At 39.6% G+C, this 26,730-nt stretch overlaps 1 protein-coding gene across 4 annotated transcripts in view; it reads right to left on the bottom strand.

Moving 5' to 3' along the window:
* The window catches only part of kif4 (kinesin family member 4), a 72,965-nt gene that overhangs the window by 31,138 nt on the left and 15,097 nt on the right, over positions 1-26,730 (bottom strand). For 3 of the 4 annotated variants that reach the window (XM_072595202.1, XM_072595199.1, XM_072595201.1), the window contains exons 5-18: positions 22,369-22,458; positions 21,803-21,969; positions 19,762-19,856; positions 18,287-18,406; positions 12,886-13,061; positions 10,827-10,888; positions 10,242-10,374; positions 9,422-9,480; positions 8,660-8,765; positions 8,373-8,444; positions 7,839-8,024; positions 7,573-7,676; positions 5,430-5,574; positions 4,486-4,596 (exon numbers count right to left, since the gene is read on the bottom strand). In XM_072595202.1, the coding sequence (XP_072451303.1) occupies positions 4,486-4,596; positions 5,430-5,574; positions 7,573-7,676; positions 7,839-8,024; positions 8,373-8,444; positions 8,660-8,765; positions 9,422-9,480; positions 10,242-10,374; positions 10,827-10,888; positions 12,886-13,061; positions 18,287-18,406; positions 19,762-19,856; positions 21,803-21,969; positions 22,369-22,458 (1,626 nt within the window). The remainder of the gene's footprint in view (positions 1-4,485; positions 4,597-5,429; positions 5,575-7,572; positions 7,677-7,838; positions 8,025-8,372; positions 8,445-8,659; positions 8,766-9,421; positions 9,481-10,241; positions 10,375-10,826; positions 10,889-12,885; positions 13,062-18,286; positions 18,407-19,761; positions 19,857-21,802; positions 21,970-22,368; positions 22,459-26,730) is intronic. The other variant, XM_072595200.1, reaches the window with a different exon arrangement.

Genomic DNA, 26,730 nt, shown 5'->3' with positions numbered 1-26,730 from the left:
GTTGAGCAGTCAGTATGTCTGTCCTCAAGTGAGCAACAATGTGTCAAGTGAATTGTGAAGTAGTACAAGGCTCCTCACTTTGTTACAAAAAAATGGAAGACATTTTTAAATAAAAGAAAAGCAAGAGACAAATAAATGCTAGAGGACCTGATCAGTGTACCTGAGAACTCTGGGAAGCCAGAGAAGTGATTGTTGGGTCTCTTGCTGAGATATTTGTATCATCGATAGCCACAAGTCGGAAGACTGGAGGTTGGCAAACGTGGTGCCACTGTTTAAGAAAGGCAGTAAAGACAAGCCAGGGAACTATAGACCAGTGAGCTTGACCTCAGTGGTGGGCAAGTTGTTGGAGGGAATTCTGAGAGACAGGATGTACATGTATTTGGAAAGGCAAGGACTGATTTGGGATAGTCAACATAGCTTTGTGCGTGGGAAATCATGTCTCAAACTTAATTCAGTTTTTTGTAGTAACAAAAGATTGATGAGGACAAAGCAGTAGACGTGGTTCATATGAACTTCAGTAAGGCGTTCGACAAGGTTCCCCATGGGAGACGGATTAACAAGGTTAGATCTCATGGAATACAGGGAGAACTAGCCATTTGGATACAGAACTGGCTCAAAGATAAAGACAAGAGGGTGGTGGTGGAGGGTTGTTTTTCAGACTGGAGGCCTGTGACCAGTGGAGTGCCACAAGGATCGGTGCTGGGCCCTCTACTTTTTGTCATTTACATAAATGACTTGGATGTGAGCATAAGAGGTACAGTTAGTAAGTTTGCAGATGACACCAAAATTGGAGGTGTAGTGGACAGTGAAGAGGGTTACCTCAGATTACAACAGGATCTGGACCAGGTGGGCCAATAGGCTGAGAAGTGACAGATAGAGTTTAATTCAGATAAAATGAGAAGTGCTGCATTTTGGGAAAGCAAATCTTAGCAGGACTTCTACACTTATGGTAAGGTCCTAGGGAGTGTTGCTGAACAAACAGACCTTGGAGTGCAGGTCGATAGCTCCTTGAAAGTGGAGTCGCAGGACGATAGTATAGTGAAGGTGACGTTTGGTATGCTTTCCTTTATTGGTCAGAGTATGGAGAACAGGGGTTGGGAGGTCATGTTGCGGCTGTACAGGACTTCGGTTAGGCCACTGTTGGAATATTGCGTGCAATTCTGGTCTCCTTCCTATCGGAAAGATGTTGTTAAACATGAAAGGGTTCAGAAAAGAATTACAAGGATGTTGCCAGGGTTGGAGGATCTGAGCTACAGGGAGGGGCTTAACAGGCTGGGGCGGTTTTCACTAGAGCGAAGGCTGAGGGGTGACCTTAGAGGTTTACAAAATTGAGGGGGGCATGGATGGGATAAATAGGCAAAGTCTTTTCCCTGGGGCCAGGGAGTCCAGAACTAGAGGGCATAGGCTTAGGGTGAGAGGGGAAGATATAAGAGAGAGACCAAAGGGGCAACATTTTCATGCAGAGGGTGGTACATGTATGGAATGAGCTGCCAGAGGATGTGGTGGAGGCTGGTACAATTGCAACATTGTAGAGGCATTTGGATGGGTATATGAATAGGAAGGGTTTGGAGGGATATGGGCTGGGTGCTGGAAGGTGGGACTAGATTGGGTTGGGATATCTGGTCAGCATGGACGGGTTGGACCGAAGGGTTTGTTTCCATGCTGTACATCCCTATGATTCTATGAATGTGTACAATGTTCACAAATTACAGAAAATGTGCTGGTTTAAAAAGAGGGAAATGATGAGCTTGTTTTTCGCTCCCCAAAATAGGCTAGAAGAATGCAAGAGAATAGGGAAGTTTCATTGCAATTTATAAAAAGGCTTTGGTGACATCACATCACAAATACTGTGCACCCAATTTGCTTCCTTACCCAAGGATGGATAGGTTTGCCTTTAAGTGTACACCACAAAACAAAAGGTTATTGCATTGATTCTTGAATGGAGCAAATATCCCTTACAAATTTTAGAAAATTGAGGGAACAGGTTTGAAACAAAATGCTTCTATAGGGCTTCATCTGGCCCTTAGCATCTGCCTGGTTTTGAGATGAGAAAATTCAAACAGCTAAGGATATTCGAGATATATTATTAGATTTTCCTCTTGCACACAAATCATGGAAGGAAAAGTACAGCTACTTCTACTAAAATTAACGTTAACAAGTCTTCACATTGCTGTACCATAGGTACTTATCTACAATATTTATAAGGAGCTTGCTTTTTCAACACTGCAGAAAATACTAGAATAGAGTCAGTCAGCTTGCTTTTTTGGAGGGGCAAGTTTTTTTGGGAAAAAGAAGACACTGCTTTTTGTCATTTTTGTAATGATTTGGATATGAATACATGCAGCATGGTTTGTAAGTTTTTTTTAAAGAGGGCACTTAAATACTGGACAAAGATGATGATTATTTCAGGTTAGAACATGATCTTGATCAGTTGGGCCAAATGGGGCAAGGAATGGAAGCTGGAGTTTAATTTAGAAAAATGGAGGTCTTGCATTTTAGCAAGGCAAACCAGGGCAGTTCTTATACACCCAAATGGTAAGGTCCTGGGGAGAGTTGCCAAACAAAAAAGACCTACAGTTGCAGGTGCATAGTTCCTTGAAACCAAGGTGTTGCAGATAGACAGGGTGATGAAGGTGGCATTTGGCACATTTGCTAGTTTTCATTGAGCATAGGAGTTGGCATGTAACATAGCAGCTTTACAGGACATTGGGGCCATGCCTAGGAATACGGTGTACAATTCTGGTCACTTTTCTGTAGGAGGAGTGTTGTGAAACTTGAAAGTGCAGAAAGATTTACAAAGGATGTTGCCAGGACTGGAAGGTGAGTTATAGGGAGAGGCTGAATAGGCTGTGATTTCTTTCACAGTCAGGGTCCTCCCTGGGTGGGGTGTCCAAACCGAGAGGGCATTAGGTTTAAGGGGATAGATTTTTAACAAAAACACTTGAGGGGATGACATCATCCCACCCCTGAGGCTGGTAAACTGCCAGAGTGTAATGGAGGCAGATACAATTACAACATTTAAAAGGCATCTGGATGGGTATAAGAACAGGAAGGATTTAGAGGGATTTGGGCCAAGTCCTGGCAAATGGGGCAAGGTCCAATTGGAGTGTCTGGTCCATCTTGTTTGTGCCAATCAAAAAAAGGTTGGTTTCTGTGCTGTATGACTATGAAGTTCTTTAAAATTTCACAAGAAGAGGCTCTTGACCTAAAAGAACAAGATACAGAACAACAGCTCGCTGAAAAATGAATGCATTTCACTCGTTGGAAATGAAATAAAAACTGGATAACATATTTTCAAAATAAAAAAGTGCTACACAAAAATAGGTTTATACACATGGCACGATCACATTAGAAATAATTAGATCGTTGGTTAGCCAATCCACTTTCCAAAGGGGAGTTGGGATAGACATGGCAAGCTGTAACTCGTGGGACAGGTTCAGTCCTCAGATCCCAACTACCTACAATCTATTAAAAACTGATTTGGATGTAGGACTAGAAGGTACAATAGCCAAATTGGCAGATAACATCTTTCTCAGTGTTATGAAGAAGAAAGACATTTATAAACCGAAAGGGATGGGTTAAGTGAATTGGTTAAAAAAAAATTTACATGAAATTTAATGTGGACAAAAAGCATGAGGTTTAGAGTTCTGCTTGGAATAATAAAACAATTATGTACTATTTAAATGAGAGAGAAAACTTCAAAAAGCTTGAGCAGAGAGATCCAAGCATCCTCATGCACAGATTGCAGAAAACTAGTATGCAGGCACAGGTTTTAAAAAAGTGCATCGGGATTTTTGGCATTTATAGCTAAAATAATGGAGTATTGAAAAGTTGAGAAGCACTCATGCAATTGTACGAGGTATTGGCGAAACAGCATCTGGAGTACTACATTATTGTTCCTCAAATAAAAAAGGACCCAAAACTATTGTACTAGTGCAGGGAAGATTCACTCAATTTCCAGAGAGGAGTCGCTTGTCTTATGAGACACAATTTTAGGCCTAAACTACCCAGTTTAGAACACGACAAGTTATATTTGGGAGAAATAAGAGTTGCAAAAAGAGATTGACAAAAAGTAGCTGTAAGACAGATGTTTCCCCTTAAGGGGCAGTCTGAAATGAAAGGTCATAGTTTAGCTTCATGTTAAAAGTTAAGTGGTAGTAGATTTAGAGAAGAATTTGTTTCTCTCATTAAGATCGGAATTTGTGAAATTCACTATTGTGGTATGCAGTGGATGCTGGGACACTGAATAAGTTTAAAAAGGAGATAGACATATTTTAATTAGTTATGGGATTATGGGGAGTGGACAGAGAGTTGAGGCCAAGGAGTGGACCAGCCATAATATTAAAGTAAATTGCTCACTCCTGCTTATATACTACTTTGACTGCATACAGTTATTACAGCCAAATCAGATCAAATGTTTTAAAGTAAATCCCAAGTGTTCAACTTAACAAAATTTTAAAAAGTATCACAAGCAAAAGGTCTTACTTTCTCCTTAAGTTGCAGGACCTCCTTGTCTTTTTCTGCTTTCCATTTACGAGACTTTTCAGCTTCCTCTCTCATTTGTCGCATCAGCTGAACTCGCTGATACTTTAGTGCCTACAAGAGAAAAAAAAGGGCCAGTGTAGGTACCTTTGGAAGAAACACAACCAAGTCTTGGAAGAATATATGCAAGGTCCAATTAGATTGGATGAGATTCAGAAAAAAAAACTTTGGCTGAAATCCAGAAACTTAGCACATGTATCCTGTATTAGTAAATGCGCATTGTAGAATAGGTCAGATTATATATCAGTTGTTCAGTCCTGGATCAGCACTGAAATTGAAGGTTTAGACATGGCTTGGGGCACTGGCTGTACAGAAGAGAAAGTCAACTTTATTCCCATCTCAAACTAGGGGGAAAAAAAAAGAATCTGAAGGACATAGAACATGTGCCACAACAAATATTTTAGATTAGATTTGATTACTTACAGTGTGGAAACAGGCCCTTTGGCCCAACAAGTCCACAACGACCTGAAGCGCAACCTACCCGTACCCCTACATTTACCCCTTATTACCCAACACTACAGGCAATTTAGCATGGCCAAGAGGAAACTAGAGCACCCGGAAGAAACCCACGCAGACATGGGGAGAATGTGCAAACTCCACACAGTCAGTCAGTCGCCTGAGTCGGGAATTGTAGTATATGTAAAGGATGCAAAGCCATTTTGATTAGGCAATACTCCAACCTATTGCCTGTATTTGAAAATTAGCTTTAGGAAAAAGTGTTATTTTTCTTTTAAAAAAGCACTGTTGAAATCAGAGGTAGAAATGCAAAATTAAATAGCCAAATTGAAACTCAGTTAAACAACCTAAAAATTGTTTAAGGCAAATAAACATTTAAAAAAGGTGTTTTATTTTCAGTGTAACTATTATATAACTCATGCATGCTGTACCTGAATCTCTTGATTTAATTTATCAACTGTTCCCTCAGTCTTCTCCTTGAATTTCAGCATTTTTGATTGTTCCATCAACTTCTTTTTGAGATTTGTCAATTCAGCCTCCAACTCCTGTAGACGCTTCCGCCGGCGTTCACTAACTCTGCAAACAAATTTTAACCCTTCACTTAAGTCAGTCACTTGATTGAGAATGTCATGTCATTTGCTCCATCCAAACCAAAAGTCAAACTGTCCCTTTTATAACCCAAACAAGCAATTTTGGTGTCAAACTATACTTGCTTAAAGAGCTATCGCAAGGGGAATTGCAGCTCAGTGTAAAGGCAACAAAATGGAGGACAGTGTTTGCAGTCTGAGATTAATGAACCAAGTCCAGAAGGTTAAGATATTAAAAAAAGGTACACAACTAGAAAATTAAAATCAGCTCTGAAGGAGGGTCATTGGACTCAAATGTCACCTCTGCTTCCTCTCCACAGTTCCTGCCATACCGGTGGAGTTTCTCCAGTAATTTCAACTTTTGTTTGATTTCAAACATGCTGCTATTGCCATCTGTTGTGTTACTTGAAAGGAAAATTAGAGTGCTTATTGAATTTGCTGGCCTTCACTGGAACAATTCAGTAGACAAGCCTAGGTTAGAAATGAGTGCAAGAGCAAGATGCTGTTTTAAAACGGCAGTGGCATGGATACTTATGAATAGCGTAGGAGGTATTTTTCAAAACAAAGCAAAGCAGTCACCTCAAGATACAGCTGGATTCTCGATGTACATGCAAAATATTTCATGCATGCTCATCATGAAGCTAGTCAAATTATGCAAAAGATTCACTTATTACTCTATTTTTAGTTTATGTCAAGGTATAGTGTACCCACGTTGACAATTATGCTTTAGGCTGTATGAGTCTCTTGCAATACTAGAGATATTCTTGTCACCAACATTAATGTTATGAATTATGAAGCACTGCTTCCCAAAGAGAATGACAGGTTCAAATTCCACTCCAGAGATCACAGCACATAAACCAAAACGCAAGTTTCAATGCATGAAAAGCAGGTGCTGCATTACCATGAATGCCATAGTTTGGCACAGACCCTATTTATCACTTTTCAAAAAGGGGAAAAAGGAATTTGTGCCTTCTTGGCAAAGATTTATCCATCAAGAACGGCTCAACAGCTGGTTGCGTCCTAAAGGATATAGCTGCCAGACTGGAATGCAGCACATGGGGAGGAAACCAAGAGGGAAAAACATACTTAACCTCATCCTTACCGATCTGTTGGCTGCAGATGCATTTGACCATGACAGTAAGAGTCCTTGTGCAAAGACCCATCTTCACAATGAGAACACACTCCACTGGTGGTATGGTACTATTACTGTGCTAAATAGGACAGATGTTGAATAGACCTAGCAACTCAAAACTGGACATCTGGGAGGTGCAGTAGGCTAACAGAAGTTATATTCCACAAATTCTGCAACCTTATGGCCTGACAGCCCCCACTGAACCATTACAATAAGGCTGGGGGAAAATATCAACCCTCAAAAGAAGAGTAAAGGAGGCCATGTCTGGAGCAGCATCAAGAATACCTAAGAATTGAGGAATCAGACTTGGTCTACTTCAACCTTCACATGTTGTACCTTCATAATTTACTAAGCGGATTTGTTTGGACTAATCTCATGTATATAATCCCAAGTTTGGAAGAGATTGCATGATAACATGATCACCATTTCCCCAGGGAAACACTGTATAAGAGATAAGTTAAATGCACCTAATCTAAAATAGCTTTAATGTCTAGTTCCACAAACTATTGCAGAGTATTTCAACAAAACTCTTAAACTGCTTATAGACTAGAAAACCAAACTGGCATTTGTGCCATTGTCAGTAAATACACTTTTTCAAAGCACATGCATTACCATCCAAACCTCAGATTTCCGTTTAATGCCATATTCTTTTATTGTCTAGGTTGGAAACATACAGGAAAGCAGGGTGAATGTAGCATCCCAGGATCAAATTTTCTTGCTGTTCCATTGTGAGATAAATCTACACACTAATGCAAATTGATATTAAAAACACACAGATTCAGTTTCAAGCTTAAGTATAAGCACAACATTTAGTCTTTTTTTTAAGTGAACTAAAACACAGGAGAGTTAACCTACTTGGTTGCATTGATGTCTTTTTTCACACCGTGTAATGCTAGCACTAGTTCTTCCTTTTCTTTCTGTAGAGCAGAAACTTGATCCTCAAGTGACTTGATGTTTACCTGAACGGAACCATGAATACTTTAGTGAAAGTTTAGTTACAAGAAAACTGACAAATACAAAGCCTCCCCCCCAGAAAAGTATAATAAAACTATAACAATTGAAGAAGGTTTCTCAATATTTTAATGAAAATATTAACCATTACATTTTATATTCTTCCTGACCTGGTACAGAGTGTGCACAGGCTCCATTTCACAATCACCCTGTGACATTTTTCTGGCCAGTTCCTCTTTAAGTGCTAACACTTTATTCAACTCCATCAACTCTTTGGACATCTGTGCATGCCTTAGTGCATGGCAGGCTGTGAAAGGATCAGAATCCCTCTTTTCCTTTAAGCTGGAATTCCCCTGCTGAACAAAGGCCTCAAGTTATTGACAGGATTGCTGCAGGTTTATTCATCTAAAGTGTAGCAACTTCAGTTGACAATGCCTTGCTTTTTGAATCAATTAAGTTGTAGAAATCAAGATAGAAACAGTATTGTAATTCTACCTATGAGAATTAGCATGGAAATCTACAAATAGCACAAAAATAAACCAAACTCAAAATGTCAAGCCCAATGACCAATATTTGCATTCTTCATGTGAAGAATCGGGCAAAAACATTGACAGCAATTACATACACATAATTACATGGTGGAATCTCAAAAAAAAACTGAAACATACTGCTAAACATTAGGTAGTGAAAACTGGATTACTTACATCTACATTTTCATCCCCTTGTTGCTCAAGGTCAATTCCCTCAATCTCCGGTTTCATATTTGTACACTCATTCTAAACAGACAGAATTTAAAAACAAAATGCTTGGGATCATGTATGAAAAAAACTACAACTGTCATTTAAGGTTGAGACATTGACAATATTTCTGTCTTTATAGCTCCACTTATCTAGCAGAAGACATGACTTTCAAAAATCCAATTAGGCAAAACTAAACAGTTGAGTAATAGAATCTCTCAAAACAGAGACAAAATGACGACCTGAACTCTCACCTGCATATTAGAAAGTGTCTGCTGCAGACTGCGTAGGATGTTGATCTGCTCGTTCATTTCTTCATTTGAAGAAACTTCCATTAGCTTGTCCAAGTCCAATTTGCAGCTGTTAATGTTAATAATTAGTACATAAAACTCTGCAGAGCTAGTACAAATTTGTAACTTGTAAAAAGAGTCATGTAGTACAGTTTCCAATGCAAAAGCAGAGATAGAACCACACTTTCCTGCTACACACTACAGTAGGTCATACCAAAGGGAAAGCATTTCATTCCCAAAGATATCACACAATTCTGATGACAAGTTTTAAAATGCTCAGACTAAATACCAAAAAAATACAGACTAGCAAAAGGATGAACATCCTTCAGATTCAAGATTGAACTGGCTAGTCAACGTGCTTCTTTCAAAAATATTGCTGTGGAGTTTTGATTTTATTTGTCTCAGTTCATGATCTTTTAGATGGGCATTTTAATTCATTAAGTCATCGATTGCAGAGAAAAACAAAAACACAGCAAATTGGACAGAATTACTGCAGCAGAGCCACACGTTGACAACTGCAACTAGGTGTGTTTGCAGCTAAATTCCAAATGATCACGAAGCATAAAAGAATTACCATTAGAATTAAGACCACTGTACAAATAATAAACCAAGGTTGTCAAAAAGTATTATAATTCTCACGATCAGTACACAAAACATTCACGCAAGAGGGTTTGAATAAATGCAAAATTTTACTGTTCTAAACTGAAAAATATGGTAGATACATACGCAGCATGCTGAGAGAGTTCTTGCAGTTTACAGATCAATTTCTCATTCATCTGTTCAGTCTGTGGAAAACAAAGTAATTATTAGTCTTGATACATGAAAGGTTGCCAGCCTTCAAATTACACTGGAATTTGTAGACTTGCTAGCATAATCTGAATTCCTTTTAAAAATTAAGTCCATACCACCACCACCTTCCCCATACACAAAATCTACACAAATACCCAGTGACTCAATTGACATTGATCTGTTCGATCCACGCCTAACAAAATTAAAACAAAAATCAAAGGGAGGGGACAGCACAACAGCTCAGTAATTAGCACTGTTGCCTCTCGCCATCAGGGATCCTGGTTTGATTGCACCCTCTGACAATTTGTGTAGTGTTTGCAGGTTCTCAATGTCTGCATGGGCTTCCTTCCATGGTACAAAGATGTGCAGGTTAAGTGGATTAGCCATGCTAAACTGTCATGTGTCTCCAGGAATATATAAACTAAGCGCATTAGCTATGCTAATATGCAGGGTTGCAGGGATTGGGTAAATGGGTGGGTCCTGATTGTATGCTTAGAAAATCAGCATGGACTCAAATTAAACAAACGTCCCTACTTCAGTACTGTAGGGACTTTGATTCTATTATATAAAGATTATGAACAAGCAGTTTTTGAAAAGAAATACACAAAATTATGAATAGCAATCTTCACTCTGAGGGGAAAATGTTTTTCAGGATGACACCTGAGTGAATTGAAAGCAAGGATATTGCGTCACTGCACTGGTGCAAGTAACAAGTGGCAAACTTTTCAAAACATGAAATGCCAGTTGAAAATCTCACCAGTATGACCCTTTCACACATCTGAGTAGTCTGGCCAACTGCATCACGAAGCTCTTTACTCAAATGTTCAATTTCTTCTCTGTGCAATCTTACTGTGTCCATTACAGTTTGTTGATTTTCAGATTGCTCTCCCCTAAGAGGGAAAAAATAATAGGTAAAAATAATGGCACTGCAAATCAGACAGGAGGGATCAGTTCTGCTACCATCTTCATAAATTAGAAACCATTGATTAGTTAGAGAGGAATAAGTCATTGTATGGATTCCTTTTCCACTGTAAGGAAAGGAAAATTGCAAAGAATTCTCAATACAATGGTAAAACAGGGTCAAAATTAAAGGGTTCTATTCAATGAAAGTGGAGTTTAGACTTTAGATACTAGAAAGAATACACAACACAAAATGTAAAAGCTAATTCAACAATCCAAGCTAGCCTTGTATGCACATTTCTAGTTGCAAGCAGATTGATTTTTAAACTCAAGTCATTTTCTTAAAAGTAAAGATAATACATCAAAAATAGTTGTAGAAATCTTTACTCTAGTTTACATGCGCATTTGCTCTTAACTAGGTATTCAATGAGACTTGACTCACCTGCTGCTTATATGAACTGTTCCCCCATGCGCTTGCAGCAGCAGCACTTGGAGTTCTTGCACCTGAACCAAAAACATGGTAAGAATGGCATGAATACGTCTACTACCCTTAATGAAATGAACACAGTTAAATATGGATAATTCCAGGTCATTCATCTTTGTTCTAGTAAAGTGAATTGCATACATAATACACTAGAACTTTTGTAAGGTTTCTGGCTCAGGTTGAGATTTAGGGTGTAGGTTTGCTCGCTGAGCTGTAGGTTTGATATCCAGACGTTTCATTACCTGGCTAGGTATCAGTGGCGACCTCCAACCATAACGCCATAAACAAAGATCTAGATGCCGTCTATCAAACCCTCAAATCGAACAGGAAATGACATCACCACAAACCCTAGGAACCCCATCCAGCAGAAAGATAAATAGAAAGCAGGAGACAACAGCTTCACCTCACTTGGAACTGATTATGTTACCTAGCCAGGTAACAAAATGTCTGGATATCAAACCTACAGCTCAGGTAAGCAAACCTACACCCTATAATACACTAGAATTAAAACATCTGAAAAGGTACAATATCAACATAGGGTTAAATAATTTTCTTCTAGTTGCTTCAGAGCCATAGCATTCTTAGTTACATCATGAAAAACCAATTCAGAACACCAACTGTAAATAAAGTAAAACACTCAACAGCCATTAAAATGCAACACCTTCATCCAATTTGATCTCTTGCACACATTGTTGCCCTATGATTTATATGCAGAATTGAATCAGCATACTTTTCAAATTCTTTTATTCACTCATAGAACATGAGCAATGACAGCTGGTCCAGTATTTATTACCCATCTCAAGCAGCACTTGATAACATGGTGGCAAGCTGCCTTCTTGAGCTGCTGCAATACAATGCAATTAGGGAAGGGAGTTCTACAACTTTGACCCAGAAACATTGAAGTAGTGACGATAAATTGTCAAAAATCAGGATGGTGAGTGGCTAGGGAGGGGAACACCATCTGCAAGTTCCCACATATTTGCTGCCTTTTTCTAGGTAGAGGTCTGGGTTTGGGCTGTGCTGTCTCAGGAGTGAAATACCTCCACGAGGCCAGTAAACCATCGACAGGTCACTATTTATACACGTAGAGTACGTGATACTGACAACTAGCTCAGAGCTGGCTCCTGGAGTGAACAGAATCCCCGACACCCTTAGTATGCATCAGCCAGGACTCAGGTTGGTAGACCCATTCAATCAGGAAACTTATAAAGTCCACCTGGCTGATTTCATTCTAATTACAAAGATCCTTGGAAAATGTCTGCTGAGTAACTGGTAGATGGTACATAGTTGCCACTGAACAGAATTGGAGTGAGTTAATATTTGTTGATGCTGCGCCAATCAAAAGGCTAAGTCTGGAGAGAATGTGTCAAGCTGCACTCATGCATCACACTGCTGACTGGTGCCTTATAGATGGTGGATTAGGTTTGAGAGTCAGGTAGTGAGTTATTCCCAAGGGGCTCCTAGCCCTTTACCTGCTCTTATGGATAGTCTAGATGATAATGGGAAATCTGCTTATGGCATCAAGAATTCATTAAGAGAGTGTTAAGGGGCAATAGCTACATTCTCTTGTAAGAAATGGCTAATGTCCAGCAATTGGGTAGCTAAAAGGTTATCTGCCACTTGTCAGCCCAGTGTTTCTATGGCTCTATTTGGACATTGAAATCCTCAAATATTGAAACAGGCAAATGGTGAACATTTTTTAAAAACGTGTACATTGCCCCCTGACCTTATGGTTGAGTGAAGGTCATTGATGAATTAGCTGAAGATGGCTGGGCTTTGGACACTCCCTGCAGATATGTCTTGGACTTGAGATGACTGACCTCCAATAACAATCTTCCTATGGGCCACAAATGACTCCAACCAGAGAGAGTCACCTTCCTGGTTCAGCAATTCCAATATTCAATCAAAGCCTATGTTAAGGTAAAATGGATGCAGTGCTCAACAAAGAAAGTTGAACATTAAGCTAGTGTGACGGGGGAGAGAAAAGCAGATAACACTAATAGCTTTAGCTTTTTACCTGGTGCTTAAGGCGCTGAAGTTCAGCAGCTTGGGGATCAAAGTTAACCACAGGCTTATTCTTTATTTTCCTTGCTCTGTCAGCATAGCGTAGAGTATTTAGCGTTTCTTCAATATTAGAATCAGCAGGACTCACACAAGCTATCATCAATGTATGGCTATTTCCACCAAGTGAGTCTGTAAGAAGAAAAGCCAAGTTAAAAGTCAAATCTTAACCTGACTGCAAAGGTTTACTTTAGCTGAAAGCAAAACAAGTACATATTCCTTGCAGGCAAGGAGGTAAGGAGGCAAGGCAAGGAGGCCCCAGAGACAAGAGTCAGGACCCCTTGGAGGAGCAGGGACAATTCAGAGTAAAGGAATCATGGTGTTGCTGCTCCTGTGAAAAGTCAAAGCCTTGTTCAGAAACAGGAGCGACATTACAGTAAACTTAAGTCGGTTGCTTAGCATGGCTACTTATGAATTGACCGCATCAACTGGCAGATGTAAAAAAACTAATATTAAGCAACAGTAATAAGCAGCTGCTAAGTAATCTTATCCTTTGGTTTAAAAGGATTAACACAGGTTTTTAGTTTTAAGTATTAGTGAGGTTTAAATGCTCTTCAGTGTATTTGCACTTATTGCCATGTTTTCTCTTAGTAGAAAGAAAGAAATGGTAGGGTTTTTCCAACCTAGACAACATATATTCCATTCTTGGGACATCAGGACCAGCTCTGGCAGAGATAGGGACTGAGCATTGCTAAAACAGTTCTGATATTTGCTAGCATTGTTGGGGGAAGGTTACAGTAGTTCAAAAGGGGGACAAAGACCTTAAATCAGATGATTCAGTTGGGACAAAAATCAGAAGTAAAACATTGGGCAGAAAATTAGTCAAGGGTCTGTGAAGACCCAGAAACCAAAAGAAAGAAAATAGTAAAGAACATTTGGTAGCAATCAAGGGCTACACATGGTTTATAACAAATAAAGCTGATGAGCACAGACCTCAATGCCAAGTTTCAGTCATTGCTAGTTCAGAATCAGCCCACGGACAGACAGGAACAGCAACTCAACATTTTTTCTGGGAGTATCTTACAGCTGCGAAGATGGGTGATTTGCTGAGGCTTCTAACAAGGCTATATAGATTGACCCAAGAAGAAGAAAAAAAAAGGAACAGTGTAACATGGATCCCTAAATATGAATAGTTTAAGTAGGCTAATCTCATTTAAAAAAGGGCAGTAATAGTTGGAAATTTTAGCAACCATATTAACTGGGATAATTTTCATGTGATAGGAAGTGAAAGAGCAGAATTCTTAAATTCATCCAGGTGAATCTTTGGCCATTACGTGGAAAGGGCAACAAGAGTTCGGCTCTCAGAAACAAGGCAGGTGGAAGGAGCGGTAGTGAGTTAGCATTTTGACACGGAATGGATTATGAAAAAACAAGTGAGAATGAATTTGTTTTTCCAATTTGGGCAAAGCCAATGGAGTTATTTAGCAGAAGTGAACTTGAAACAGTTCTCCTTTAAATGCCACAGTTGTGTTCTAACGAAACAAACATCGCTTAATATAAATAATGGAAAAAAGTGCAGTTCGGGGCAGATTAGCAAAAAAATCCCTCAAAAGTCCAACAAAGCATAGCACAGCCTGAAAAAAAAATTAAATTTAACAGCTGCTCTGTTCAGTATCTCGCAAAGCTGCTCTTTCAGCATATGCGCAATATAGTGCAAAGACCAACGCTAATATGGCACATGCGCAGAACAAAGCATGTGAACCGATCCCCGTTAGAATCACACTAATGCGAACTGAGGTAACCGTTCTCAAAAGTACCATTCCCTAATTCTTCAGTGACATTTTAGCCAAATCAAGTGCTTTCCCAGAACTACCTGTACTTGGAGGTAACTTAGAGTTCACAGTAAATACACTTCCATAAAGGGGAGGGGGGAGTAAAGGGCTGACAAATCTGGAGTCAATGTCAAGGAGTTTCCAGGCCAAGAAATAGTGAAAGACATGACTGAATGCATGGCCACTGAACATTGACAGCAGATGAAAACAGCAATGGAATTCTTTCCTTCAGTAAAGTATAGAATGCAAGACCAACACTTATGCTGGAAGTGCATTTATCTGAGCAATGAGATCATGGCCTGTACACAGTTCTGATCAACTCAAAGGAGGAATTGTACCAGAGGAGATGCAAGAAAAATATGCCATACCTGGAAAAAGGCAACTCAAGGAGAAACCAGAGGTGGCTGCTGGGAGATGGAATTGGGGTGATTAAGACAGAAACTCAGATGGAATGGATGAGGGGTCCATTTACCACATGTCAATGCTTAGGACAGATTTAAAATTGATTGAAAGATTAGAATGAAGGAGAGTAGAGTTATCACTGGGTCTGGAAGTCTCTACCAAAACTCCAAAAAGAGGTTAACTAACTGTCTTTTTTTTTAAAACCAAAAAAAACCATTGTGCTGGATATACCTTCAGTTGTGTCCTGAAAAGAAATGGATTAAAAAAGGTAGAGTAAAAAGTTGAGGGATGAGGATAGATGACCTGTTTTTCAGCTGGAAACAATGGACAAAACAACTGTGCTTTAAACTTTATGATTCTATAGTGAAGCATCCATTTAAACTTTGTTTTTGAGCTTACACAATCTAAAGGAATAAAACAATTCTTTAAAATTAACCCAAATCAAATCTGCATTTAAAAATGGTGATCTCACATGACTATGGACAGGGGATTCAATTTGAGGAGGAAATTCATTGGCAATTCACCCCCACACACCCAAAAGGAATGTTTCAACTGATTAATATAGTAAAAGGCCATTAGATCAAGAACCTTCCAAGTTCAACGCTGCATTCTCAGATCGGGTGGGGAAACAAAAGATAGATATCTTCAGCCATATTTGAATAAAAAACAAGTTACTGGAGAAATTCAGGTCTGGCAGCATTGTTGCGCAATAGCAACTTCTGTTTGTGTTCCAGATTTCCAGCATCCACAGTTATTTTATCAGGACCTCTACGGAGACTGTATCTAAGAGCAAAATGTGGTAAAGACAGATCCCACAGATGTCTCAGCAATATCCTCCCAGATATTAGTAGCATGTTGGATTGCCAACTAGCCTTATAAATAAAACAAATCCGTAACACTTGCCTTATATTCCAATTTAAGGCTTAGTCTTCAACTCAAATGCCACTTTGACATGGACTGCAGTGATCAAGGCATCAACTCACATTCAACCAAGTATGGCAAAGAGCCCTAACAAAAGTTTAAAAAACCTGATGGGAAATCAGTGGGTGGATTTGGGTTTTGGAGAGGGGGAGGGAGTGGTGTGAAAATATGGTTGGAGTCATAACGAGCACAAAGGAAGATGTCTATGGGTATTGGTGGCCAGTCACCTCAAATCTAGGACATCTCTGCAGGGATTTCTCCAAGGCAATATCCTAGTCCAAAACATTTTTAGCTGTTTACATTCCTACCACCTGAAGGTCAGAAAGGGGTATTTTATCAATGACTGCACAACGTTCAGCATCATCCCATGCCTTGATAATAGCCAGGCTTGAGCGACAAGTCGCAAGCAATATTCCCTCCGTACAATAACTATCCAAATGAGAGAAGCGAACCATCAACTCATCACATTCAATAGAATCACCAGTGCTGAATACCACACTGACATTCTGGGAATTACAACTGACCAGAAACAAAAACTAGACCAACCACACAAATATGGTAGCTACATCAACAGGTCAGAGGCTAGAAAGCCACTAAGGAAGTTGGCTGAATTTTCAATGCATACTCACCATCTACAAAGTAGAAGTTAGAAGTGTAGGATTGCTTCACACTTGCCTGGATGAATGTACCCCTACAGCACTTAGCTCAACACAATTTAAGACTCAAGCAGCTGCTTTATTGACATATTCATAAACATTCTCTCCGCTACTGAAACGTAATAGCGGCAGCATGTATTATTTACAAGATGTATTGCAGAAATTCTCCTTAGACAGCTCCTTCCAGATATGACAATGGTATGACAAGAGAAGCAGACAAGAACTAGGTTCCAGATTCACAGCACTGAGAAGTAATTCCTCATTTGTTTGAAATCTGCTGCCCCTCATTCTATAACTAGGACTTTGTTGCAAAGCTGCCCCACAAGAGGAAATATCCTGATCACGGTCTGTCTCTTTTAGCAGTTTATATATCTCAATTAGATTTCTCATTCTGACCAGAGTAAAATGCTTAATAACACTTCTCATCTCTACAATTAAAACTAACGAAAATCCTTTGAACTGTCTCCAACACAAATACATTCCTCAAGGAAACAAAGCTGTATGCAATACTACAGGGCAGTCTCACTCCTGCTAGTTGTGACCACCTCCAAGTTAATTGCAGATGATTGATCTAGAAAGTAAGAAATAAGCATAGTTTCTTTATTGTCAGTAGATCAAAATTACAAACTCCCTCCCAGCAACATTTGTATCCCTACATCAGATAGACTGCACATCACCACCTCAAGGCAATAAGTACTACCAGAGCTCTCATCCCTGAATGATTACAAAACTCATGGTAGCTCGAAATCTCCATTCTTATGGCTGCACATCAGCACTTAGTGAAATGAACCTTTTACTGACTAAGTTAGACACTACCTTTTGGTTTCTGAGCACCTCGACTTGTCAGCTGGATGAAGTAAATATAGATTGCAGGCTTCTTTTATGCAACCCCTACCCTCATCTCAGTTGTATTGAACTATCATTGGCTCCCTGGGTTTGAGTACCATCCCTTGCTACAGACTTCAAGTCCCAACTGCCTAGAGTCAGGAATAGCAGCACCTTTTCAACTTGGAAGGAGAAGAGTTTCCAAGTATCTGGTTGACCAAAAGCCTGAAGGTAGGCAATCTTGAGCAGAAGATTGCCTCCAACCAACTAGAATGGATAGACTAGGTAAAAACAATGACTGCAGATGCTGGAAACCAGAGTCTAGATTAGAGTGGTGCTGGAAAAGCACAGTTCAGGCAGCCTCCTGATGAAGGGCTTTTGCCCAAAACATCGATTTTACTGCTCCTAGAACAGATAGACCCTTGACCTGTTGAATGATCCTTAGAAAATAAAGCCCAGCACTTAATCTAGATAGAACGAATGTAGCAGAAAAAAAAGTGGAACACCCAGTTTCTCAATGCTGCATATTCAGCTTGCTGGCTTAGACAACATCAAAAGATAAAACGAGGATTTCACCACAATTAGTATGCTCTTGTTCACTGATCAAGTATAAAGCTAGGTCACTTGGATATGATGCCAAGAACCAGTGAAAAGGACACAGACTAAAATGAATCTCAAGCCACTTTCTCAGATTACTCTCCTCCTCCCCCCTGCCATTTTAAAAAAAGTCAAATTGCAAAAATGTTTACTAGAGATATTAACACAAACGAAGTTACCTTACCTTGCAACAATCGTGTTAGTTTTGAATCTCTATATGGCACAAAGCCCTTGCGATTATGCTCATCTCCAAGTGCGCTGATAACATTACCCAGGGACAGCAAACCACGGTTAATGTTGATTCCTGAAACAGATTGACCATTAGTCACAAGCACACCACAGAAGGCATAAGCGTATTCGAACAAGCAGGTAAGATTACAGTAAACATTTAGGTGACAGGCAGAACTGAGGTCTTGTCAGCCAATAGTTACATCAGGCCTAAATATTAGACTGGTTTTCATTTGTCGAAAACAACCATTCTTGTGTTACCTATCTCAATTCATTAAGGCATACCCAAAGACCACAAGAACATGTAAAAGCATAACTTCACATTGCACAAAGAAAAGAATAGGATACTGAGAGACTAGTGTAGAGAAAATCCTTACTTCTGGTTTAAAACGAGCATTTGTGGTCAGTGAATAACCTAGTCTGAAGAAGCATCAATAAATTTTAAGACTTAACAGATGTAATTTTTTTTTTTTTTACAATCCAGAATGTTTCTTTAGGTGCTGATAACCCAAATGACGAACAGAAGCTGCTCGATTCAGCAAGCAAGCAGGTCTGGCACTGCCTCTGATTCAAGAGCAAGAAAAAAAACTTTTCCCATTCCCAATCAACTAGCCTCATGTCAACATGCAATAATGCCTACTCCACTCATGAGATTTGGGAGGGGATAAGCCATAACAGTTACATTGCAATTATAAAAAAAGGTTCTTACCAAGAGAGATTAATCTTGTGCTTCTACAAGATATTAAATCAAACTAGAAAATTAAGGTAAGCAGTAAATCCTGTCCTTATCTCTCCCCATTTCCTGCATGATTTTCTCTCAATCAATCCAAATTGATAACACTGCTGTTGCAAAATAAAAAGCATCCAAGATAGCAGGCAGGAATTTATTTTTTTAAAAAAAGCAAGTTACCATTCAGAAATGTTCCATTGTGCATTATAACTTATGGCCACTAAAGGACGCTGCTAACGAAAGCTTTACAACAAATGCAAGAGGAGGGAAAAATAACTAAACTGGAGCCAAAGTTTGTGCCTAATCGCATTCAAATTTTCAGGGTATCTTCCATTATTGGGTTGACAGCACAGCAAAAGAGCCTGAGGCCAATCAAAACTGCGCCAGTCAGTGGAATCTTCAGATTCTTCATTTATAACTGATCAATCACCAAGATAAATCAAAACCTCTTCAGGTGGAAAATATCTACAATTATTCAGAATCATTAAAACTAAACATTAATTCAATCCAGTCAAGTGGGGAATTGTTTTCCCCCCCAAAGTCAAGACTCACTTCGAGAATTCCTACCCCTTCTCAAATCATGTCAAGGTCTACTTCTAGTATTCCCTCCAAGCTGCCCTCGCCTGCAACTGCTATCGTGTTTCAATCAGCATTGTAATTGCAACATTGACTGCTACTTCCTATTTAGAAGACAAGATTACCTTCCTTCAGACGGTCACCCTCTGCTTTTGTTTTTTTCTGGCGCTCAGATCCTGCCAGATCCACTAGGTGCAGTTTGGAACGGAAATAACTGTTTCTGCAGGGAAAAGAACAAAAAGCAAATAAGAAAAAAAGTCACCAAAGACCATAAAAGACATGGAAGCCAAGTAGGACATTCAGTCTAACAAATTTGCTCCAACATTCAATGAGATCATGCTGTTTTAGTTACTCTCAAACTTCACTCTTTGCCTTTTCTCAGAACACTGATTTTTTTTAAAAAAAGTCTCAAGCTAGAATGTAAGTAATAAACCAGCCTCTGGGGTAAAGATTTCCACAGATTCATTACCACCTGAGAGAAAGAAGAAATTCCTCCTTTTTTATCTTAAAAATGCAATTACTTATTGATATTATGGCCTGCGGTCCTAAATTCGTGTGCAAGAGTCAACAACACTCCTGCATCTCCCTGTCCAAGGCTTCCAAGAACTCTTGTATGTTTCAATAAGGTTGCCTCATTCTTTAAATTACGTTACAGGCCGAACCTACTCAATCTCTGCTCAAAAACAGTCCCTTTATACCTAGTATCAATCCAATAAGCTTTTTCTGAACTGCCTCCAATACCTGTGTATCACAGAGGGCACAAAACTATTCATAATATTCCAGCTGAGGTCTGATTAGTGTCATGTAGTTTTAGCAAAACCTCCACATTTGTATACTCATTTCCTTTGGGATAAAGGCCAACATTCCATATGCTTTCCCCATCATCCATTAGGTTACTAGCTTTTTGGTGATCACTGAAGAAATTCTACAGTCTATTTAAAATAATATGCTTCCTGCCAAAGAGCATAGCCTCATATTTATATCCCATGTACCAAGTTTTTGTCCACTTTTGAAAAAGATCATGTGGGATATTGGTATTGTTAGCTGCCTCAGTTATTGCTGTCTCCTGTTACCCTCTAGGGGGTGGTGGTGGTGAGCTGTTGCAGTCCACTACGCCTGGGTTGATCCACAATGCCATAACAAGGTAACTCCAGGATTTTGACCCAGCAGAGATACATATCCAGGTCAAGATGGAGAGTGGCTTGGAGGGAGACTTGCAGGTGGTGCTCCCATGTATTTGCTGCCCCTGCCTTTCGACATGCAAGTGATTGTGGAGTTGGAAGGTGCTGTCTGAGAATTTTTTGTTTAACAGATCAAATTGTCTGCAGACTCTAATGCTCATCATTTAACTTCCCACATTTCTGGACCATTTGTAAACCTGGCTACAATACATTCATTTTCCTCATATGGCACCATACTGATGCCTGTGGCACTCCACTAGTTACAGGTAGCTATCCTAAATACACCCCCTTACCCCAACTATTAGTTAGCCAACAGTCTATGAATTTCATACTATCACTGACATCACATGGGGAATACGCATGGGGAACCTTAAATTCCTTCCAATAATCCAAATATTACAATTCATGGCTTCCCCTATTTGTTAGCTCCAAAAGTATTCTCAAACTGGTCAGGCATGAAGCCTGAAAGTCTCTTCCTGTAGATCTGTTCAGCTTTCGTGAGGCCAAGCTAGCTCTGCTTATTCATATGTACATCTAAATGCTTTCCTGTTAAACCTTTTTTCTTGAGGAAGGTGTTAATTTTTTTTTTTAAAAAGTGTCAAGCTAATTGACATATATAGTTAGAAAGGTGAGAAGACAAAAACTAAGAGGAAAGAAAATGTGCTACATTGGCAGTTTTCCAAAGCCCAAGGATTATTGAAAAGATGATTAGTGCAAGCACCATCTCTGTAGCTACTTTAGAAAACAGGAGACATTAGTCTTTAGCCCTAATTTCTTTAGTGATACTTATTGTATTTGTTTCCTCTCCATCTGCCCTGAACATTTCAGCAAAGCTAATACCAATAGACAAAGCATCATTCTCTTTAAGCTAAAGATTGAAAAATCTGTTTCAAAATTAATCACATGGCATAAGGATACAACTCACACGAGCATAAAGAAAAGCACTTGGAAAACTTGCCACCGTCAAAAGCAGAAGCACCATTACCTGTCCCTTTTCTTTCTCTGCTCAACAGTGACTGTGAAGATGGCATGGGATCGGGATGACTGGGAGTTCATTGCTGTTGCAGCAACTGTCCTTGTAGAATTTCCTTGTTCCAGGCAGTTCACCATATCCATTGCAGTTAACACTTTTGTTTCAATTAGACCTACAATCTGAGAGAGATTAGCAACTGTATTTGCAGTGAACAACTACAGGAATTGAGTTTAAGAAAAAAAATCAAAACTATACGACAGATCTACTAACTTCTCTCAAAAGGTTTAGAATACATGTTTGCGACTATAAAGCTCCTGAAAAAAAATTACCAAATCCCTCATGCTTCTTATGGGCAATAATGAAGTTAGGTGCATATTATAACAAAATGTCAGGTCTCATTATCTGTCCTAGATTGGCATATGTGGATAATAATAAAAAAAAAATCAGACAGCTCAAGGAAATAAAACTTAAAGTTAGAATGGAGAGAAAAGCGGTCCTTTTTTTAAAAAAAGGACATCACAATCACTTACAAGACAGTAATTTCATTTAATAGAGTCTCTATTTTTAGAGACTGTTACCTTTATGCCTTCTTTGGGATCTTCTCTGATGTGAATTTGGGATTTCTCCCGAGATGGATGCAACAGATCCAAAATATCTTCATTGTAGATCTGTTAAGGATGAAAAAAAGATGCAACCAGAATACAATGTGAACAATTTCACAACAGAATGCAAGGATCTCAAAATTACATGTTTAAAACAAAACCAAATTAAAAATGATTTCCAGTACCAAAGACACTCATTCAAGATGAATGAATTTTTAAATTGACACTGCCTTTGGCTGTAATGAAACAGCAATTCATGTCTTCTCCAATCCCCTACCTCTAAATCATCCACACAAAAAAAGGTGACTTCTGGTCCCTCTTTGGGACTATCTGTAGATGGTTAGTAGTGGGTGCTAGTCTGCCTAAGTAGTTACTATTCAGCAAAAATAAAAACCTTAACTTTTAAAGTGTATGCAAATGCAGTTATTCTCTGAAGCCACTAATCTGGACTTCATACCTAAACTGAAGAAAACAACTTTGCAAAACACTGTACTCACTGAAAAATGTCCTCAATTCATACTATTCTTTCCCCCTCCCAATGAGGTTTAAAATTCAATTTACCATTTAATTCTATACCCTTTCGCTCATCCAATAGTTCCACATGGAACTCTGTACAAAAATGGTTTGCCAAATCAAGATGAAGCATTCACAAAAATTTTCAACCAGAAGTGCTGAATAGATAATCAAGTTATCTCCAGCATCACAGATGCCAGCTGTCAGACAATTCAATACACCTGGTTAAAGAAGAAGTGGGCGCTACAAAGGTTATGGACCCAGCAACATTCCAGAGAAGAATTATACTCCAGAAAGTACAGCACCCTTAGCCAAACTGTTTTAGTAAAGGTACAACAGTGTAATTCACCAGAGTGTGGATAACTGCCCAGGCATGTCCAGTATGTCCTCCTATATTCACCTATGCAGTCAATCTGCACTAGTTGAAGTGTCACCAGCTACAGCTCCTGAAAGCTCGAGTTTCAGAGCTGGAGCAGCAGGTGGTGACACTGTGGAGCATCCATGAGGCAAAAAGTATTATGGATAGCATGTATAGTGAGGTGGTCACACTACTGGCTCAGGATCTTCAGGCAGAAAGAGAATGGGTGACTACCAGACTGAGCTAGAGAGAAACAGGTGGTACAGGAATCTCCTATAGCCACTTCTCTGCAAAACAGATATACCGTTTTGAGTACTGTTGAGGATAATGACCTTAGGGAAAACAGCAGCAGCTAAACTTATGACACCACAGTTGGTTCTGCTGCAGAGGGAAGGGGTAAAAATTGTGCCAGGGCAATATTTATGGAGGACTCTATTGTAAAGGGAATAGACAGGTGTCTCTGTGGCTGCAAACAAGACTCCAGAATGGTATGTTGCCTCCCTGGCACTAGGGTCAAGTATGTCTCAGAGCAGGTATGGATATTCTGGGCAGTGAATAGCCAGTGATTGTGGTACACATTTGGTACAAATGACGTAGGACCTCACACATTTAACTGAAAATCAGAACACAGACAGGCAGGGAGTAAGTTCAGAAATCTGACTTCAAAAGATAGTGATCTCAGGATTACAACAGGTGCCACATGCCAGTCAGAACAGAAATGACTGGATATATTGGATGAATATTTTGGGGACTGTGGCAGTGATGGGGCTTATACAAATTGGACAAGTTACACCTGGGCAGGACTGGGACGGAAGTCATAGGGAGAAGTGTTGCTAGAGCAGTTGGGGAGGATTTCAACTAATGTCAGGGGATGGGAACTTACGCCAGGAGTCAGAAGGAGTGAGTAAGGACAAAAGAAAAGTAGAAAAAAATTGACAAAGCAAACAAAGCAAAATTCAAACAGGAGAAAGTGAGGACTGCAGATGCTGGAGATCAGAGCTGAAAAAGGTGTTGCTGGAAAAGCGCAGGTCAGGCAGCATCCAAGGAGCAGGAGAATTGACGTTTCGGGCATGAGCCCTTCTTCAGGAATTCAACCTGAATTCAAAATTCAAACAGGGCTGGATGTAGCTGAGCTGGAAGGTTCATTTTCATAAGTTTCATCACCATACTAGATAACATCTTCAGTGGGTCTCCAGACAAAGCACTGCTGGTGTTTCCTACTTTCTATTTATAGATTTGGGTTTGCTTGGGTTGATGTCATTTCCTGTTTTTTTCTCAGGGTTGCGAAATGTGCTTGTTCATAAAAGTTCCGGTTGGAATGCTATGCTTCTCGTGCATGTCTGTTTTCCTCAGAGGATGGATGTGTTGTCCCAGTCGAAGCGATGTCCTTCTTTATCTGTATGTAAAGATTCTAGAGAGGTGGGTCATGTCTTTTTGTGGCTAGTTGATCTTAATGTATCCTGGTGGCTAGTTTTCTGCCTGTTTGTCCAATGTAGTGTTTGGTACAGTTCTTGCATGGTATTTTGTAAATGACATTAGTTTTGCTTGCTGTCTGTATAGGGTTTGTCAAGTTAATTAGTTGCTGTTTTAGTGCGTTGGTGGGTTTGTGGGCTACCATGATGCTAAGGGGTCTGAGTAGTCTGGCAGTCATCTCCAAAATGTCTTTGGCGTAGGGGAGAGTGGCTAAGGTTTCTGGACCCAAACATACAAATAGAAGCTCAGGAGACATCAACAGTGCTTTGTCTGGAGGCTCACTGAAGATGTTGCCTAGTACAGTGACTAAACATCTGAAAATGAACCTGCAGCTCAGCTAACAAGCCTACTTCCAGAACCTCAACTTGAGCTACAAATTTTCTCAAAACTTGAGAACACTACTGGAGCAAGACAATGTTAAAAAAGACAAGCTTAAAGGTTTTGTGCCTTAATACACAAGCATTTGTAATAGAACTAATCTCCGATATAAACAGGTACGATAATAATTAGGATTATGGAGACATGGCTACAGGGTGACTAGGGATGGGAACTGGATGTCCGAGGCTATTAAGTATTTAAGAAGGACAGGCAAAAAAAAGGGGGGAAAAAAATAAAGGTGGAGGAGTGGCATTGTTGATAAGTGGAAATTAGCATAATAGTGAGAAAGTGCTTTAGCTCAGACAACATGGAGTTGAGAAATACCAAGGGGCAAGGAAATCATTAATGGGTGGCATATTTAGACCCCCAAACTGCAGGAAGTTGGGACTGGCATTACACAAGAAACCACAATGCTGTAGAGGAGGCATTCCTGAAGTGTTGACCAACATGTGGAGGAACCAACTAAAGAGCAGGTCATCTTAGACTGGATACTGTGTAATATGAAGGGAATGATGCCAATCTAGCTGAGAGACACCCCTGGGGAAGGGGTGGGGGGTGGGGGGTATAATTTGTGACCATAACAAGATAGAATTCTATCAAAATGGAGAGAGCAAGGTAAATGAATCGGACACTAGGGTGCTGAATCTTAAAAAAGGAATCTATGAAGATCAGGCATGAGTTGCCCTTGACAGATTGGGGAAGAATTACTTGGATGATAGTGGATAGGCAATGGCAAACATTGAATGCACACATTGGGAATGACAACTGTCTGATAAAAGCAAAATGGGCAAGAGGGACAATTCAGGGCTTAAAAAGGAAATTAGAGAATGCATAGGATTCCAGAAAAAAGCGTATATTGAGTCAGAGTCTTAGATGTACAGCATGGAAACAGACTTCGGTCCAACCCATCCATGCAAACCAGATATCCCAACCCAATCTAGTCCCACATCCCTCCAAACCCTTCCTATTCATTTACCCATCCAAATGCCTCAGAAATGTTCTAATTGTACCAGCCTCCACCACTTCCTCTGGCAGCTCATTCCATACACATGCCACCCTCTGAAAAAGTTGCCTCTTCTTAGGTCTCTTTCATATCTTTCCCCTCTTACTCTAAACCTATGCCCTCTAGTTCTGGACTCCCCGATCCCAGGGAAAAGACTTTGCCTATAGACTGGCCAAGAAAAAAAAAGATAACTGGTGATTGGGAACAGTTTAGAATTCAGCATAGGACCAAGGGGAAAATATGGTACAAAAGTAAGCCTACAGAGAACAAAGACTGACACTAAGATTCTTTATGTATGTGAAGAGAAAGAGATTGAAGACAAAATGTAGAATCCCCTACTGATAGAAACAGGGTAATGTATAATAAGGGACAAAGAACAGTTGAGCAACTCCAGGAAATCTTTGTCTTTTGCGAAGACAGAACCAATCAAGATACTAAAAATGCTTGAGAATGCAAGATTTAGTGAGAATAAAAAACTGAAGGAGATCAATATTACTAGAGAATTGGTGCTGGAAGAATGGAGAGGATTGAAGGCAGATAAATACTTAGGGCCTGAAAATCTACATCCCAGAGTAGATTAGTGGATCTAGAAAGAGTAGATGCATTGGATGTC

This window comes from Chiloscyllium punctatum, chromosome 25, assembly GCF_047496795.1.
Source record: "Chiloscyllium punctatum isolate Juve2018m chromosome 25, sChiPun1.3, whole genome shotgun sequence".
NCBI lineage: Eukaryota > Metazoa > Chordata > Chondrichthyes > Orectolobiformes > Hemiscylliidae > Chiloscyllium > Chiloscyllium punctatum.
This window is presented reverse-complemented; position numbering and strand designations above follow the sequence as displayed.